At 37.5% G+C, this 16,320-nt stretch overlaps 1 protein-coding gene across 1 annotated transcript; it reads right to left on the bottom strand.

The window, feature by feature from the left end:
- Nucleotides 1-15,837: 15,837 nt before the first annotated feature.
- Nucleotides 15,838-16,320, bottom strand: LOC138901089 (uncharacterized). The gene has a single exon (XM_070188821.1). It carries the CDS (start codon nt 16,318-16,320, stop codon nt 15,838-15,840), a length of 483 nt encoding a protein of 160 aa, XP_070044922.1.

Raw genomic sequence — 16,320 nt, 5'->3', positions numbered from 1 at the left:
CTTGTTTCATTTTTATCGTTCAAATCATTTTATTTTTGTTTACACGATTAAAGAGTTAAAGTGACGGTCTCGAAAAAAAATTAAATTACTAATTATAGTCACCACTTGAAACTGAATTTCAGTGTTCCACTTCACTTTATTTGAATTCGTAATCAAAAGAAAAATTTTACTCCTATTTATTGTGTACGAACCAAAAATTCGAGTAAGAAATTATTGACCGGGAAAAGGTGTTAGACACTCCTAAATTTTTTGTTGCTAGTACGATTCCTTTTATTAACTTATACTAGTAGTATTATAACCTAGCACTTAGGGATCGTTTGATTGGTGGGATAACATATAATAATTTTACTATAAAATGCAGGACTATATTATCTCGCGTTTGGTTGAATTTTTAGTTTCGGGTTTAACAATTTTGAGATTATACCACAATTGAGATACTATGTTTATCCCAATTTGGATGTGGATAACAATTCCGAGATTAGTAATCCTAGGATTAAACACTATGATTCATATGTCCTTTTCCAAGGTTCTTCTCCCAAAGTCCTTTTAAAAATTCAGGTTAAAAATTCAAAATAAAAGTTAAGCCTAACTTATCTCAGTGTAAAATCAAACTAATATTTTATACGAAAAAGGGCCAGAAATGCCTTTAACGTATTATAAATGACTCAAAAATGTCTTCCTTCCACATATGGGTTCAAATTTGCCCTTAATGTTATTTTTAGGCTTAAAAATGCCCCTCTCTTAACGGAAAACTGACATGGCATTGATGGGCATTTTAACATTAAAGACAAAGCATAGCTCTTTTATGTGTTCAAATTTGTCTTTAATGTTAAAATGTCCATCAATGGCATGTCATCTTTCCATTAAGAGAGGGGCATTTTTAAGCCTAAAAATAACATTAAGGGTAAATTTAAACTCATAGGTGGAAGAAGGACATTTTTGAGCCATTTCTAATACGTTAAGGACATTTCTGACCATTTTTCGTATTTTATATTATACACCACATATTATTACTAGATGATCCCGTTATTATTTAATTCTCGTATTATTATAGCCGGTCTCCGTGAATCTACTTTTCTAAGCATCGCAAACGTAATCAATGGAAGACTAGGCAATGTAAAAGGGAAACTCATAGTAGCATTTGTTAGATATCAGTGTGATGCTAAGCAATAAGCATAGCTGAAGACATGAATTTTTGTAAGACTAAAAAGTTTACAAGGGTAACATTTGAATAAGGAACTCTATGCTTATGGTCTTTAATATAAGCAAAATAATAATAAACGAATAGTAAAATAAAGGGAAATTTTGATCTTGTGAATACTAAAAATATGGAAGAGAATTGATCTTCTGAATTTCTTTCTTTTTTTCCCAGAAAAAAAACGATATCCAAAATTCTAACTTAACGTACTATAGATTTCTATCATACTTCTTTTTGTTCATTTTAATTGATTTTTTTAATTGGTTTCACACATATTAAGAAATTCACCTTTAACAGTAGTTAACAATAAAATTGACCATATTAACTTTAATTTATTCATTAGAAATATAACAAATACTCCTAAGTTCTTTAGTCTAAGGGTAACTTTGGAAAAAAAAAAAAGGTTAATTCCTTAAAAAATCTAATATTGTGGATCACAAAAAAAAAAAGCTAAAAAAAGTAATTAAAGTGGACCGGAGGGAGTATAAATTTACTAAAAAGAATAACATACTTTCTACAGAAAAAATTTCATTCTCAAAACTGTAAGGGTTGTTTGGTTTGAAAACAAGTTATGTTGCGATTAATTATGCTAGGATTAATTATATTGAGATTAGTTATCCTAGTATTATTTTTTATTTATTATTTAATATGTTGTATTAATTCTGAAATTATCAATTTTATTATTTTATCCCGAAATTATTATTCCTCCATGTGACAAGTATAAATTATTCCAATACTATTTTTAATCTTGAAATAACTTGTTCCAAAATTAGCAACCAAAATAAAGAATAAAGACGATACTCAATTTTTATTCTTGAATTTTACTTATCTTCCACAACCCAAATTGACTAACAACTGAAAAGACACAACAACTGATAAGACATAGACAAGACAATTTTACAAGGCAAAACTAAAATTTCATAGTGGCATTTGCTAGTTGTTTTCATTGTTTCTTTCTACTCTCTAATAGGAGTACTAAAAACAGGATAATGGAAAATGGGCTATAGCTTAGCTTGCCCACAATATATATAGTAGGACCTAATAGAAAAATTTGGAAACTTTATCCTTATCCCATTGCACCAAAAAAGTGAAACCCTGTCACCATCTGCGTGGCTTGTACATCAGCGTCGTCGGAGGGAGAGTAGAACCTACGGATAAGTTCGGCCGAATCCAATACTTTTGGTCCAACCTATGTATTTATTTTAAAATAATATTTAATATATATAAATTATTAATTTACAATCCAACAACTTAAAAGATTTAGAGTTCGAACCTATAAGTTCAAATTATGTCTCTACCTCTGTTGTATATTAGACATAATACATTATCAATTAGGATACTACTCGATAGAGATATTGATTTCGATATTAATTAATGTATTGTCGAGTGTTGAATGAGTGCACTTTCTGTATCACACCAGGAAATAAAGGAATAATAATTCCATTTTAAACAAATGTAGGAGAGTGATAGGACTCTCGCAAACTTTAAAAAGTGTGTAATTTGCAAAATGGAATACAAGTTGAGGGGATAATTATGTATTTCTATTTTCTACCCTATCATCATTACATGGTTCATCACATTTTCCCTTTATGGAATTTTGTAGGGCTCCCTTGAACTACCAATGGCATATGCTACCCTACCCCCTACCACATCTCCAATTACATTTTTTTTTCTTTTTAGGTTTCATTTTCAAAATGGTGTGGTCACATTGTTTCAAACGGGAAGGGCGGATCGGATCGGATATGAGTGGATAGTAGACGATAATGCAAAAATAAATTAAAAATTGACCCGACTCATATAAAAAAATTTACTGTAGATGAACCTTTGTGTAATGACAGTTTATGACTGAATTAGTATAACTTAGTAACAACTTTTCCATGAGATTCAAATACTTAAGAATCTTTTTAAAAAAACTTGCGCGAGTAGTTTATTATCCAACACTCTCGGCGAGATAAGTTTTATGATCAATTACACATGTTTTTAGCTGTATGATCTTTTTTTATAGGAGACTAATAAAATAAAATATAATAGATCTATATAAATAAGACACATAAGATCTTCGTAGGCTTTATCATTTTATTTTAAATAATTATAATTGATCATAGAAGATTATTTCCTCAATAAGTTCTTGGTCTTTTATGGATCACTACTAGAAATTCGGTAAAAACCGACCAAAAAAATCGACCAACGTTGGTCGGTAATGGCAAAAAATCGACCAAAACGCGACCATTTATGTGTGGACGGTATTTTTGTGGTCGGAAAGGAATACCGACTAAAGTTGGTCGGAAATTACCGACCAACTTTGGTCGGTCAATTAAATTCAAAAAAAAATATTGCAAAAAAAAATCGACCAAAGTTGGTCGGTTTTTTAATTATGTAAAAAAAAAATTCACCATCTGGGAATCGAACCGGGGTCTGTACTGTGGCAGGATACTATTCTACCACTAGACCATTTGTACATTTTGTTTTAAGACTGTCTTTTATTTGATTTATACTCTTTAATTGTATTTTCGCACGAAAATAACCGACCAAAGTTGGTCGGTTTTATTAAAAAGTAAAATTACCAACCAAAATTGGTCGGTTTTTTTAAATGACCCGTCGAATTAACCGACCAATTTTGGTCGGTTTTTTTAATATTAATTTTTATTTATATTAATTGAAAAACCGACCAAAGTTGGTCGGTTTCTTGAAACATAAATTTCGCGGGACTCAAAAATAGTTTCCCGCATTTTTGCGCCAAAGAAAACCGACCAAAGTTGGTCGGTTTCGTAAAAAAAAAAAATATATATATATATTTTGAAAAACCAACCAACTTTGGTCGGTTTTTTGGTCGATTTTTTTACCGATTAAAGTTGGTCGGTCGACTTTGATCGATTTTTGCCGAATTTCTAGTAGTGGATAACCCTCTATTGGTACCTTGCTGACTGTTAGACGCAACATGCTCTTTTAGAAATCTAATCATGGCTGAAATTAGGATCAGATTATTGGCATATCGATCTTGTAAAATTAGAGTTTTCTTAGTTAACTTTATTGTTTCGTCATCCTAATAAATAGATTACAACAATAACATATCCAATGAAATTTTGTAAGCGAGGTTTGAGTTGGATAGCGTGTATACAGATCTTACCTCTCCCTCCGTGAAGATAGAGAGGTATTTCCGATAGACCCTCAGCTCAAGAAAAGCATAATCCCAACAGTCATGAAAAGGATAAACAGTAGTGGAGAAGCCAAGAAGCAGTAACAATCAGGGGCGAAGCCACCTTTTGTTAAGGGTGGTCAATTAATCACTCTTCGTCGAAATATTACGAAAAATTACACTATATATATAAGTAAAATATTAGATTTTGATGTATATAACATATATTGAATACCCTTAGTCAGAATTCTTTTGTTACTTCTTTCAAGTTTGAACACTCTTGAGAAATTTCTGGCTTCGCGACTGGTAACAACTAGGGGTGTACATAGGTCGGACTGGTTCGGCTTTTTCAATTACCAAACCAAACCAATTGTGTTGGATTTTTATATCTATAAACCAAACCAACAAAAGACATGTTTTTCAATCTCGATTTTTCGAATTTTTCATTTTTTCCGGGGTTTTCGAGTTTTTTCCAATAAAATCTTCATAGCACAAGTATATAACTTGTGCTCCAAATATTTCTTTGGTCCTAGTAAAATACTACAACTATACAAGGTGTTACTCAATAGAAAAACATAAAATAATATGAGATGGGTCATAACATTGTACTAAAATCTTCAACAATAAAGATAATAAAATCGCATGAAAGAAATTTTACTAATTAATAAGCCACAATGAAAATGAACATGGTAAAATAAGTACGACTAATAAGTACTAAATACTAATTACATGATCAAATAATAAGAAAATAAGTTATGCATTTTCATTGTCAAAACCAATATAAACTGAAAAAAATAGATATCCATCACTATTGCTATTTCTAGTATTGCATGAAATTTCTATTGTTAGTTTTAGTATTGATTTGGTGTTGCTTTGGGCTTTATTTGAATTACTAACACTTATGAGCTAAAAAACATATTGGACCATTCAAAATTCAAAACTCAAACTTGAAATAATACGTTAAGATAGAGAACTATAAAAAAAGTTTAAAAAATATTCATAAATTACATTATAATAAATATATGTATAAATATTTTAAAACTTGTATACATGTAATGTCGGGTTGGTTTGGTTTTGGTTTGACTTTTTTTTAAGTTAAACCAAACCAATTATAGTCAGGTTTTTTTTCAACACCAAACCAAATCAAACCAAAACCATAGTCATTTTTTTCCTGTTCGACTCGAAATATAGGTTTGGTGCAGTTTGTTGGTTTCTTCTGTATATCCCTAATATCGACAACAAGAAAAATAAGATAACCGAAAAAAGAAGAAGGTAGTAATAGAAAACTAAGAACTAAGGAAGTAAGGAAGTAATACTAACACTATCTGTACCTACTAACCTATTACCTTAATCCTTAACTTCATATCTTTCTATCAAAGATCATGTCGTTAGTAAAGCCGAAGATATATCAAGTCCTGCCTAATCGCTTCTCTCAAGTAATTTATCAATTTACCTCTCCTTAGACCCATTATCGCCAACCTCTCAAGCCTCGAATTGGATTACGGGCCTACATAAGAAAAAACCCGATTGCTCCTTCACCTGCTATTTCTTTTTGCCTTTTGTTATCATTGTGATTATCTCTTTATTGTTATTGTTTACATATTATTATAATAATTATTATTATTATATTATTATTACTATTATGAGAATATCCACTAGGTCATCAGATAAATTTTATCCCTGGTAGGCCATCCCTCAGACGTAATGTCCAACTGAATTTCTTAAAGTAGTCAAGGGAAAACGTCAATATAAAAGTGACACTACTATTTATCAGGGGCCCACTAGTATTTGGATTACGTTATTGACCCATTATCTCTTAGTGGGCTGGGCCCTTTGCTTTTTGCCTGTTTCCAGCTTTGGACCGAAAAAGGGCCCACAATAACCAAGAGAATACGTAAACACAACGTAAATCTTCCTGCTTACTTTTGTTTTTTCTTTTAAATACATTTCCTAAATATATTTGGATGTCTAATTTTTTGTTTTTTGTTGGAGAATAGAAAACTACCCTTTTACCACGAAATTGGAAAAAGTGTACTCTTACTACCTATTTAGCTAAAGTTTATATCTTGACATTAAAAGTTATTTCATCATTTTTGAGTGTAGAAAAATCTCGCAAAAGGTTAATAATATTTAGACATCAAATTTTGTTTTCTGAAAAATATTTTTTACTATCAAAACGGCATAATTCTATATTCATAAGGAATTTAAATTAAAAAGTTGGAAAAGACAATTTTTGACTCCCCAAAGGCAAAGAGGAGAAGACCAAAAATGATCCAAGTAAATCTCAGCAAAACTTATGATGGAGTGATAATTATTCTTTCATCCTTAACCAGATGTCTCAGGTTTGTAGCTTTGAGTATGAAGTCGCCTTTGTTAGAGAGCATTTTATTCCCCAATATAAAACTTCCCAACACGAATTTGAATTTAGTCGGATCCTAATAAGAATACCAGACACCGCTTTGGAATCCAAAAAATTTACTGTTGTCCAAAAATGGGTCACTTTCTAACATTTCACTTTCTTGTGGTATAGAAAAGCAAGTACAAGCAAAACACAAAGATGGCAAAATGTTCCTCACAAGACACATCCACACACCTCATTTTCGAAACCTTATCTTTGAGTTTTGAATTTAAGATTCGTTGCATTTGTCAAATAGCTAATATAAGTAGAGTGCTTTAATTTGCCTATTCATTTTAAGACTTTGACAGTGCCAAGCCAACTATTTTTTTGGCCTTCAAGAGTAAGACGGCAAAGTCGTAGATAAGAATTATTTATTATGGCTTCTACTCATTTCGAAAGGACACTATTTCACATTTATGGAAAACCCATTAGTTGCCTCAATATTTATTATTTCCGCCGTTTCAATTTAAGTCACATAAGTTGATACAAAAAAGACTTTTGTATTTTGTTTACCCGAAAAACGATACAGTTGAATTTGTTCGTAGTTTCTAGACAAGTGAATTAGTTTGATCCAAAAAGTAATGAAATAACTAGTGAAATATGAAATACTTAGCCTTAGAATGTAGATGAAACAGCAGAGCTAATGAGTCCGGGAACAAGGTTTTCGGGCACAACAATGATAAATCAAAAGCGAGAGAATCAAATTGTATTAAAATACTGTATAGAATGTAGCATAAGTTAACTAAAAAATTCGTGTACATTACAATGATAACTGAGCTCTCTATTTATAGCTATGTCTAGGGAAGGAAGTCATAGCATCATGCCCTTCTTTAATATCAATTATGAGGGTCATTGATGAAGATGTAACGTTAGACATAAATGTCAAATTTCTTGTAACGGGCCATCATCCTTAATGGTGAAAAATATTCCATATTAGATGTTACCGGGCGCAAAGCATTTAATACTCCTTTTATGATCATTATTCCTTCCGGTGACAAGCTGAATAGCTATGTTAAGTGGCCATCTCCATCTCGTATTCCACGTGTCCGTCCTTTAAGCGGTCACGTGTCATGTCGTATTTCTCCCCATATAGATAGTCCCCCTACTTTTCGGTGATATAACTTTATGTTACTGAAAAGTTGGTAGAAATACTCTTTTGGCGAGAATTACTATAATTCCTTTTGAAGGTCACTGACGGTTGATTAGACGCATGTCTCTCCGCATTTAATGCCCCAAACACGTGTCTTACCTTGATTTAGCACGCCTTTTGCTGATTATCGAGGTAATCATGGCCATGAATTTAGCCGCCAAGATTTTAGTTATATGCATCATCCTCCTTTTATGTACTTCATAATTTCTCAAACTCCTAACTTGCATATTTATTTCCCAACTTTTCTCTCATCTTCTTCGAACCAGAATTTTTTTTTCTTCTATTCCAATAGCTTCCTCTTCAAAACGTGCTAGTTCTTCAAAGGGCAAGAACAAAACCGAGGATTTCGTTCCTCCAGCAGTGGGTTCCATCATCCCAAGAAGGCTTAGTACTTCAAAGGATTTCGAAGAGAAATTTTCTACTGCTAACCCTCGCGCATGGGCTGTTATTAGGTACCCTTCTTCTATTCGCCCTTCTAGTATTCCTGCTGTGAAGGAGGACTGCCGTTGTTATGAGTTGGACATCATTGCTCCTGATCTATCGGAGCGAGTGACCCTTCCCAGGGAAGGGCTTACATATTTTTTCACGTATCCCTTTACTTTGGGTGCGTTTTCTTTGAGCAGAGAGCTGGATTCCGTGATTGCGGAGTTTTGCCTTCACTACCAGGTGTGTCTGCATATGTAAGTCCTTTAGTGTGGAGGACGGACGCCCGCCTTCGGCGTTTGTGCCTAGAAACTGGAGAGGAGCTAACCCTAGCTCATATGATGAATCTTTATTCCCACAAAATCTTTCGCGGGGGAATGATAAACCTTTGCAAGCGTGGCCACCATGCTTTGCTGTCTAGCATGGATGACGACAAATACCGTGGGTGGATAGAACGGTTCGTTGCAGTTGCCACCAATGACATTATTCCAACAACGGCTTCATCCTTTCCGGTTGCTTGGAATCGCTCTCGTAAGTTCTCTTTAATACATCTTTTCTTACAAAATATTCTTCCATGCTTGTATTGATCCTTCAACCTTCATTTGTTACAGCGAATCGATGGATCCCACCGATGATAGAAGGCTTAGACCGGTGGGTTCAGAAGATCTTAGATGTCACAACACCCGAAACCCGTTTGTGAAAAAAACTGTCCATTAAGTACGGGTGGAAAGCCAAAAATCATGGTAACTTTAATTTACCTCGCTTCCACTAACTTGGTTGAACCCTTCTGACTTGCTCACAAAATTAGGTCTACCTGCGGGCTCAGTTGATGTACCCGAGGAGGATGTTTTGGCTGACCATGCTGATGCGGCGAGGCTGCTTCAGGAGGCACTTACTCGAACAGGCATCTCCGGGCCTGCTTCGAGTGCAAAAATTTCTTTACGGAGTCCACAGCCAGAGAACAAGCAACCAAAAAGAAGTCGTTCCTCTGCGGCCGGAGAAAAGATTAAGAGGGCAAAGGTTGATGCCCCCGAGTCATCTCCGGTGGCGATGATGACTGGTCCTTTTTCCGGGCCGATCATAGACACTATGATGATCGATGATGATGAAGTAACTAATGATGAGGGATCTTCTTTACACAGAAGGCGACGATCCTCATCATCTCAACAAGATGCTTAACCTGTTGAGATAGTCATACTAACCGAGGATGATGTCTCGGCACTTTGGGGAGAATTTGATTTGGTAGATAATGCCAACTCCCGTTCTTGGGCCCCAATTGTTGTGCTCGGTACTACAAGGCAGAGTACCAGGTCTGTTCTGTCTTTGGTTGGCGAGCATCAAACAACCAACACTGTATTTGATGCAGCTGCTTCACACTTTTCAACTCCATCAGCTTCATCTCCACATTCACAATCACCAGCAACTGCCACATCATTTCCATCTTCGTCCACTCTTCAAACAACGGTTGTTACATCATCTCTATCGGCCGCACCTAACCGTGAAGAAGGTAACCCTCCTCCCCATTCTCCAGTTCATGGGAATTTGGGGCAAAATTATGCTGCCCCTTTTGAAGAGCCACAAAGGAGGAGGAGTGTTACCCTTTCGGTCTCCACCGGGTGCAACTTGCTTTCGAGGCCGGAGGAGCTTGCTAACTATCTGAAGCCTTTGGCTTCAGAAAAAGACTGGAGGAAGATTCAGACACTCTCAGGAGAGTGTTTGTTGAACAAAGCTATACATAATGCCGCAACGGTACGTTCCTTTCTTCTTCTGTTATTTATTCTACTTTTGAACAAATGTACTCTACGTTTTACCTCTTCCTATTTTGTAGGCGAACTTTCTTGCTTCTGAGGGCCTCCAAAGGCTGATTCGTGAGAAGGAAGAACTTACTTCTGAATGGGATCATCTTTTGGCGGAACGGGACTAGACCGTTCTCCGCTTCTTGGAACTGGAGACCAAGGCTACCGAGGCCGTTGTTTTGGAGGCCCGTTTGCAGCAGAGCGAGCAAGAAATGGTGGCCCTTTGCCAAGAAATTAGGCCGTTGAAGGTTAGATTTGATGAATCCAAGGCTAAATGGGTAGAAGTCCAGAACGTCGTTCTTGCTGCAAACGATTGTGAGGCTGCCTCTGCTGAAAGAGTGATTAACTTAGAGGCCGCCTTAATATCCAAAAGTGAAGAGCTTGCTGCTGTGGTAGCGAAACATGCCCAATTGGAGGATAAGTACAGGAAAACTATCAAGCATAATAGGCTTTATAGTTCAATTGTCAGTGAGCTCGATGTCAGTCTCAAATCTGCTAGGTCCGCCCGGAAAAATCTTTTCGCCAAAATTTCTCAACTCAAAGAAGAACTCAAGCACCGAGCGGCTTCCCTCATTGTTGAAAAAGCTTATTCCATGTATAGCATGAGGAGAAAAACCTTGGAAGAGGCCAAGACTGGTATCATTGACATTGATGCCGAAATTCCTAAGGCCTGAGAGCTTGAGTTGGTTGACAAAAATAGACTCTCGGCGCAGTCTGACGCTCTAGGTTCTTCTAATTCTAGTTCCGAATTTTCGAAAACTGAAGAGGGGTCGGAAGGTGATGATGCCGAAGACCAAGCTGGGGAAAATGTTGAGCCATCGGTGGAACCAACTCCCGAGGATGCAGATACTTCTCTTCCTCCTGATTCTGGAGACGTTGCAGCTTAACTTTTTCTTTCTTTTTCTATTTTGTACCTTTATCACTCTGATGCGCCCTTGTAAATATAAACATATTTTTTGCTCAAGTATCGGTTGAGTCTTATTTTCGTTTTGAATATTCATGCAAGTCTTTAACTTTCGTACTTGCTTAAGTACTCTGCGCATGTTGTTATGTTCGCACTTTATTATGTGTAATCTCGAATGCTTTTTCTTCGAAGCATTTTGGTTCCGAGAATTATCCCTTTTACATGAGGGTTTCAATAAGTATTTGCGCAACTTTGCTTTTTGCATCTTTTTCGTATGCAGCTTCAGGTGTATTTTTTCCCGATGGCATTATGGATTCCGGGCATTGATTCTTCCGGAACCAACCCTTTAACATGATAATTTTTATAAGAGAGGGCCCTCTTATGTTTACGGTGCTCTTGAAGATGACGTCTCCTATTCATTACGGTACAAACATTTGAAGTACTTATTTTACTTTCAAATGGTAAAATTAATCATCGTTCAGACAAGAAACAAGATAAAAACAAAAGGATTTCATTTCATTTAATTCCTTCTATTTTCAAAAGTACATAAGCATTTTGCTATGCAGAAAAGAAATTACCATGACTTGTGGCTATAAAGAAATTGCCATGACTTGTGGCTTATCTTGTACAACTTGTATCCACGGGGATGGATGTGCAGTCTCCGGTCCCGATGATGTATTCTGTTCCAGATTTTTTTGTTTCCCGATTAACGTGGCATTCAGTGTTGCCGTATCCTCATATCATTCCCAACAGTGTTCGAATGCGAAGATTGTGAATTGGAACATTGGAAGTCTTGTGTCTTCGAAGATCCCACTAATGAATTGCTAGGTAATCCTTCACTCGGCAACATATCTTGTTTCCCATTAGGAACTCATGCTATCGAGCGAAAGAATATCTAATAGTCCTCTAGTGATTTGTGCTCGGGAACAATCGAGTAACCCCTGTTTGGTAGCGAACTTAACTTTTCGGTGGGAATTTGATATCGAAGCAAAGATTATCTAATCGTCCCCGAGTGGAAACTTGTTTGTTTGCCTTGTTATCAAAGGTCTTACCACTGTTGTCTTCATAGTATGCTTTCCGTCGCTGCCTCGTTAAAAATCTTGCCAGAAAAACCCAATTGGGACAAAAACTGAACGAAGGAAAAAAGAGTACAGTACATACTTTCCATTTGACTGTTGTTCGTTAGCAGTAATATCTTTTGAGGTGAGCCGCGTTCCAGTTACTGGGCAACTTGTCTCCATTTTGGTTTTCCAACTCGTATGATCCTTTCCCAGTGATAGCTGAAACCCGGTAAGGGCCTTCCCATGTTGGGCCTAACTTGCCCGCGTTGAGTTCCCCGATATTTTGAGTTACCTTCCTCAAGACCAAGTCTCCTACTTTGAAATATCGTAGGTTGGCTCTTCGATTATAATAACGCTCCATTCTCCGCTTTTAGGCCGCCATTCTAACATGCGTCATGTCCCTGCGTTCCTCGAGCAGATCCATGTTAATTAGCATTGCTTCGTTGTTCGATCCTTTGCTCGCCTCGAAATACCTTAAGGTTGGTTCCCCCACTTCCACCGGTATTAAAGCTTCTGCACCATATACAAAGGGAAAATGGGTATCTCCCGTTCTTGACTTGTTGTTCGGTAGGCCCATAGAACCCCAGGTAATTCTTCGGGCTAGTTGCCTTTTGCTGCTTCCAACCTTTTCTTGAGGTTTTGAATAATCACTTTGTTTGTTGACTATGCTTGACCATTTGCACTCGGATGATAAGGTGAAGAGGTAATCGTCTTTATCTTCAAGGAACTTTGTAACTTTTGCGTCGATAAACTGCGGCCCATTATCGCATGCAATCTCTTTTGGTATTCCAAACCTACAAATTATATTTTTCCATAGGAAGTCGACCATTTCGCGTTCTCCGATCTTCTGATTAGGACCTGCTTCCACCTATTTAGAAAAATAGTCAGTCAAAATTAAAAGAAACCTTACCTTTCCAGGAGCCGACGATAGTGGTCCGACGATGTCTATCCCCCATTTCATGAATGGCCACGGGGACAGAACCGAATGTAGGGGTTATGCGATTGATTTACTAGTGGTGCATATCATTAGCACTTAGCACATTTTCGTACGAACTCTTTGGCATCTTGTTCCACACGGGGCCAGTAATATCGTGCCCGAACTAATTTCTGCACCAAAGAATCTGCACTCGAGTGGTTGCTGCATATCCCTTCATGGACTTCTCTCATGACATAGTTAGTTTCTGATGCTTCTAAGCACTCGGCCAACGGGCCTTGAAAGGATTTTCTGTAGAATTGGCCTTTCTTGAAGCTATTACGTGCAGCTTTGGCGCGCAATGCTCTTGATGCTTTGGGGTCTTCGGGCAACTTTCCATGCTCGAGATAATCGATTATTTCATTTTTCCAGACCCAGACCAAACTAGTCGAATTCACCTCAAATTAACCATTTATGTCCAAGGCTGAGTTCATCAGTTGTACTACTGTCCCTGATTCCGATCCTTGGATTTCTGTTGATGAGCCCAAATTTTCCAATGCATCTGCCTCCACGTTACCTTCCCTCGGGATATGAGTTATTGACCACTCCTGGAATCGTGTCAGTAGAGCCTAAACCTTTACCACGTATTGTTGCATACGTTCCTCTTTGGTATCAAAAATTCCGTAGACCTGATTTACCACCAACTGTGAATCACATTTGATTTCGATACTTCGGAGTCAAGTCCCCAGGCCAATTCTAGCCCTGCGATCAAGGCTTCGTACTCTGATTTATTGTTAGTTAAAGGAATTGCTCTAATGGCTTGCCTTAAGGTTACCCTGAATGCGTGATTATAACTATTCCGAGCCCGGACCCTTTTACGTTTGAAGCTCCATCCGTAAATAAGGTCCAAACTCCCGATGTCGATTCTGACACCATTATTGCCTCCTTATCTTCTAGAGGCAATAGTCCCGGACTGAAGTCGTCCACGAAGTCAGCCAAGACTTTTGACTTAATTACAGTCCTCGGTTTATACTCTATATCGAATTCGTGCATTTTGATGGCCCATTTGGCCAATCTACCCGAGAGCTCGGGTTTATGGAGGATATTCCTCAAAGGGAAAGTAGTTACCACAGCTATTGGGTGGCATTGAAAGTAGGGCCTCAGCTTTCGAGCGGCGACTACGAGAGCTAAGGCCAGCTTTTTCAGATGTGGGTAGCGAGTTTCAGCTCCCGTTAAAACTTTCTAACGTAATAAATGGGAGATTGCATACCTTCGTCCTTTTGGACTAAAACTGCACTCACCGCAACTTCTGAAACCGCGAGGTAGAGTAGCAATATTTCACCTTCCTTTGGTTTTGAGAGCAACGGAGGGCTTGACAAATATTTCTTCAACTCCCTCAAGGCTTGCTGACACTTCGGTGTCCACTCGAAATTGTTTTTCTTTTTGAGTAGTGCGAAGAAGCGATGACATTTTTCCAATGAACATGAAATCAACCTGCTCAAAGCTGCCAATCTCCCCGTGAGCCTTTGGACTTCTTTTACGTTAGACAATTGATCCGGGATGTCTTCTATGGCCTTGATTTTGTCGAGATTTACCTCAATTCCCCTTTGTGATACTAGGAATCTTAGGAACTGACCCGAACTAACCCCGAACGCACACTTCTCGGGGTTAAGTTTCATATTATGCTCCCTCAAGATGTCGAATATTTCTTGCAAATGCTTCAAGTGATCACCTGCATTCAAAGACTTAACGAGCATATCGTCTATGTATACTTCCATAGTCTTTCCTATTTGTTTTTCAAACATCTTATTCACGAGCCGTTGATAAGTGGCTCCGATGTTTTTTAGCCCAAAGGGCATCACATTGTAACAATATATACCAAAACGCATTATAAATGAAGTCTTTCCTGATCTTCTAGGTTCATCTTGATTTGATTGTACCCAAAATAATCATTGAGGAAACTTATTAACTCATGCCCGGTCGTAGTATCAATCATCTTATCGATATTTCGCAATGGGAATGAGTCTTTTGGGCATGCCTTATTAAGATCCTTATAATCTATGCACATACGAAATTTATTATTTTTCTTATGTACTAATACTATATTGGCTAGCCAGTCCGGATATCTTACCTCTCGGATTGAACCGATCTTAAGTAAATGAGTTACCTCTTCTTTGACGAATTTATTCCTTGCTTCAGAAATAGGGCATTTTTTTTTGCCTTACCGGAGGTATGTTGTGATCCAAGCTTAACTTATGTATGACTATCTTCGTTGGGATGCCTGTCATATCTTCGTGCGACCATGCAAAACAATCGGCGTTAATTTTAAGGAATTGAATAAAAGCAGACATGTGCTCCGGGACTCCGAACAATGCAACCTGCTCCAAATCTTTTGCCGTGGATTCTGTCGCGTCCGTCTCTTCCGGTACTTGAAAATACCTTGGTACCTAATATTGTTCCGACTCTTCTATCCCCGGATTATCTTCCTCTAGCTCGGGGGCAGGTATCGGTTCCGGTAATTGCTTTGCTGCATGTTTCTTTCCTTTGATACTGGAAACCGAAATTGCATTCATCTCCCTTGCTACTGGTTGATCACCCCTTATCTGTTTGATCCCCTCGGGTGTCGGAAACTTTAACAGTTGGTGATATGTTGAAGGCACAACTTTCATCTCGTGCAGCCTTGGTCTTCCCAAGATGATATTATATCTCATGTCTCCATCTACCACTTCGAAGAGAGTTGTCTTCATTACTCCCTAAGCGTTCGTGAGCAGCAAAATTTCTCCCCGAGTTGTCACGCTTGCGAGGTTGAATCCAGCGAGGAGTTTCGTTGCCGGGATAATGCTTCTGGTGAGTTTATCTTACTCTAATACTCTCCATTGTATGATATTAGCGGAACTTCCTGGATCCACTAAAACATGTTTAATTTTAAAATCCAACACATTTAAAGAAATTACCAGTGCGTCATTGTGCAGCAGCAGTAATCCGTCTGCATCTTCATCCGTGAATGTGAGAGCGTCTTCCCAGAGCTTTTTACTATGAGTTATCAATACTTTTGCCTTCTTTGCTGCCGAAAAGGTGACCCCGTTAATTTCATTCCCTCCGAAGATCATGTTGATCGTTTGGCGTGGAGGTTCTTCTCCTGCTTTAGAGGTTTCAGCATTGCCTCTGCTACGACCATAATTGTTTTTAGCTCGGTTGCTCAAGAATTCTCTGAGGTGACCATTCTTTAATAGTGTTGCCACTTCTTCCCGAAGGTTTCGGCAGTCCCCTGTCCGGTGGCCGTTAGTGCCATGGTATTCACACCATAAATTGGGATCCCTCTGGCTGGGATCGAATTTCAT

The sequence above is a fragment of the Nicotiana tomentosiformis genome, chromosome 11, assembly GCF_000390325.3.
Source record: "Nicotiana tomentosiformis chromosome 11, ASM39032v3, whole genome shotgun sequence".
Taxonomy (NCBI): Eukaryota; Viridiplantae; Streptophyta; class Magnoliopsida; order Solanales; family Solanaceae; genus Nicotiana; species Nicotiana tomentosiformis.
Note: the sequence above shows the minus strand (reverse complement) of the source record. Positions and strands in the feature narration are given on the sequence as shown.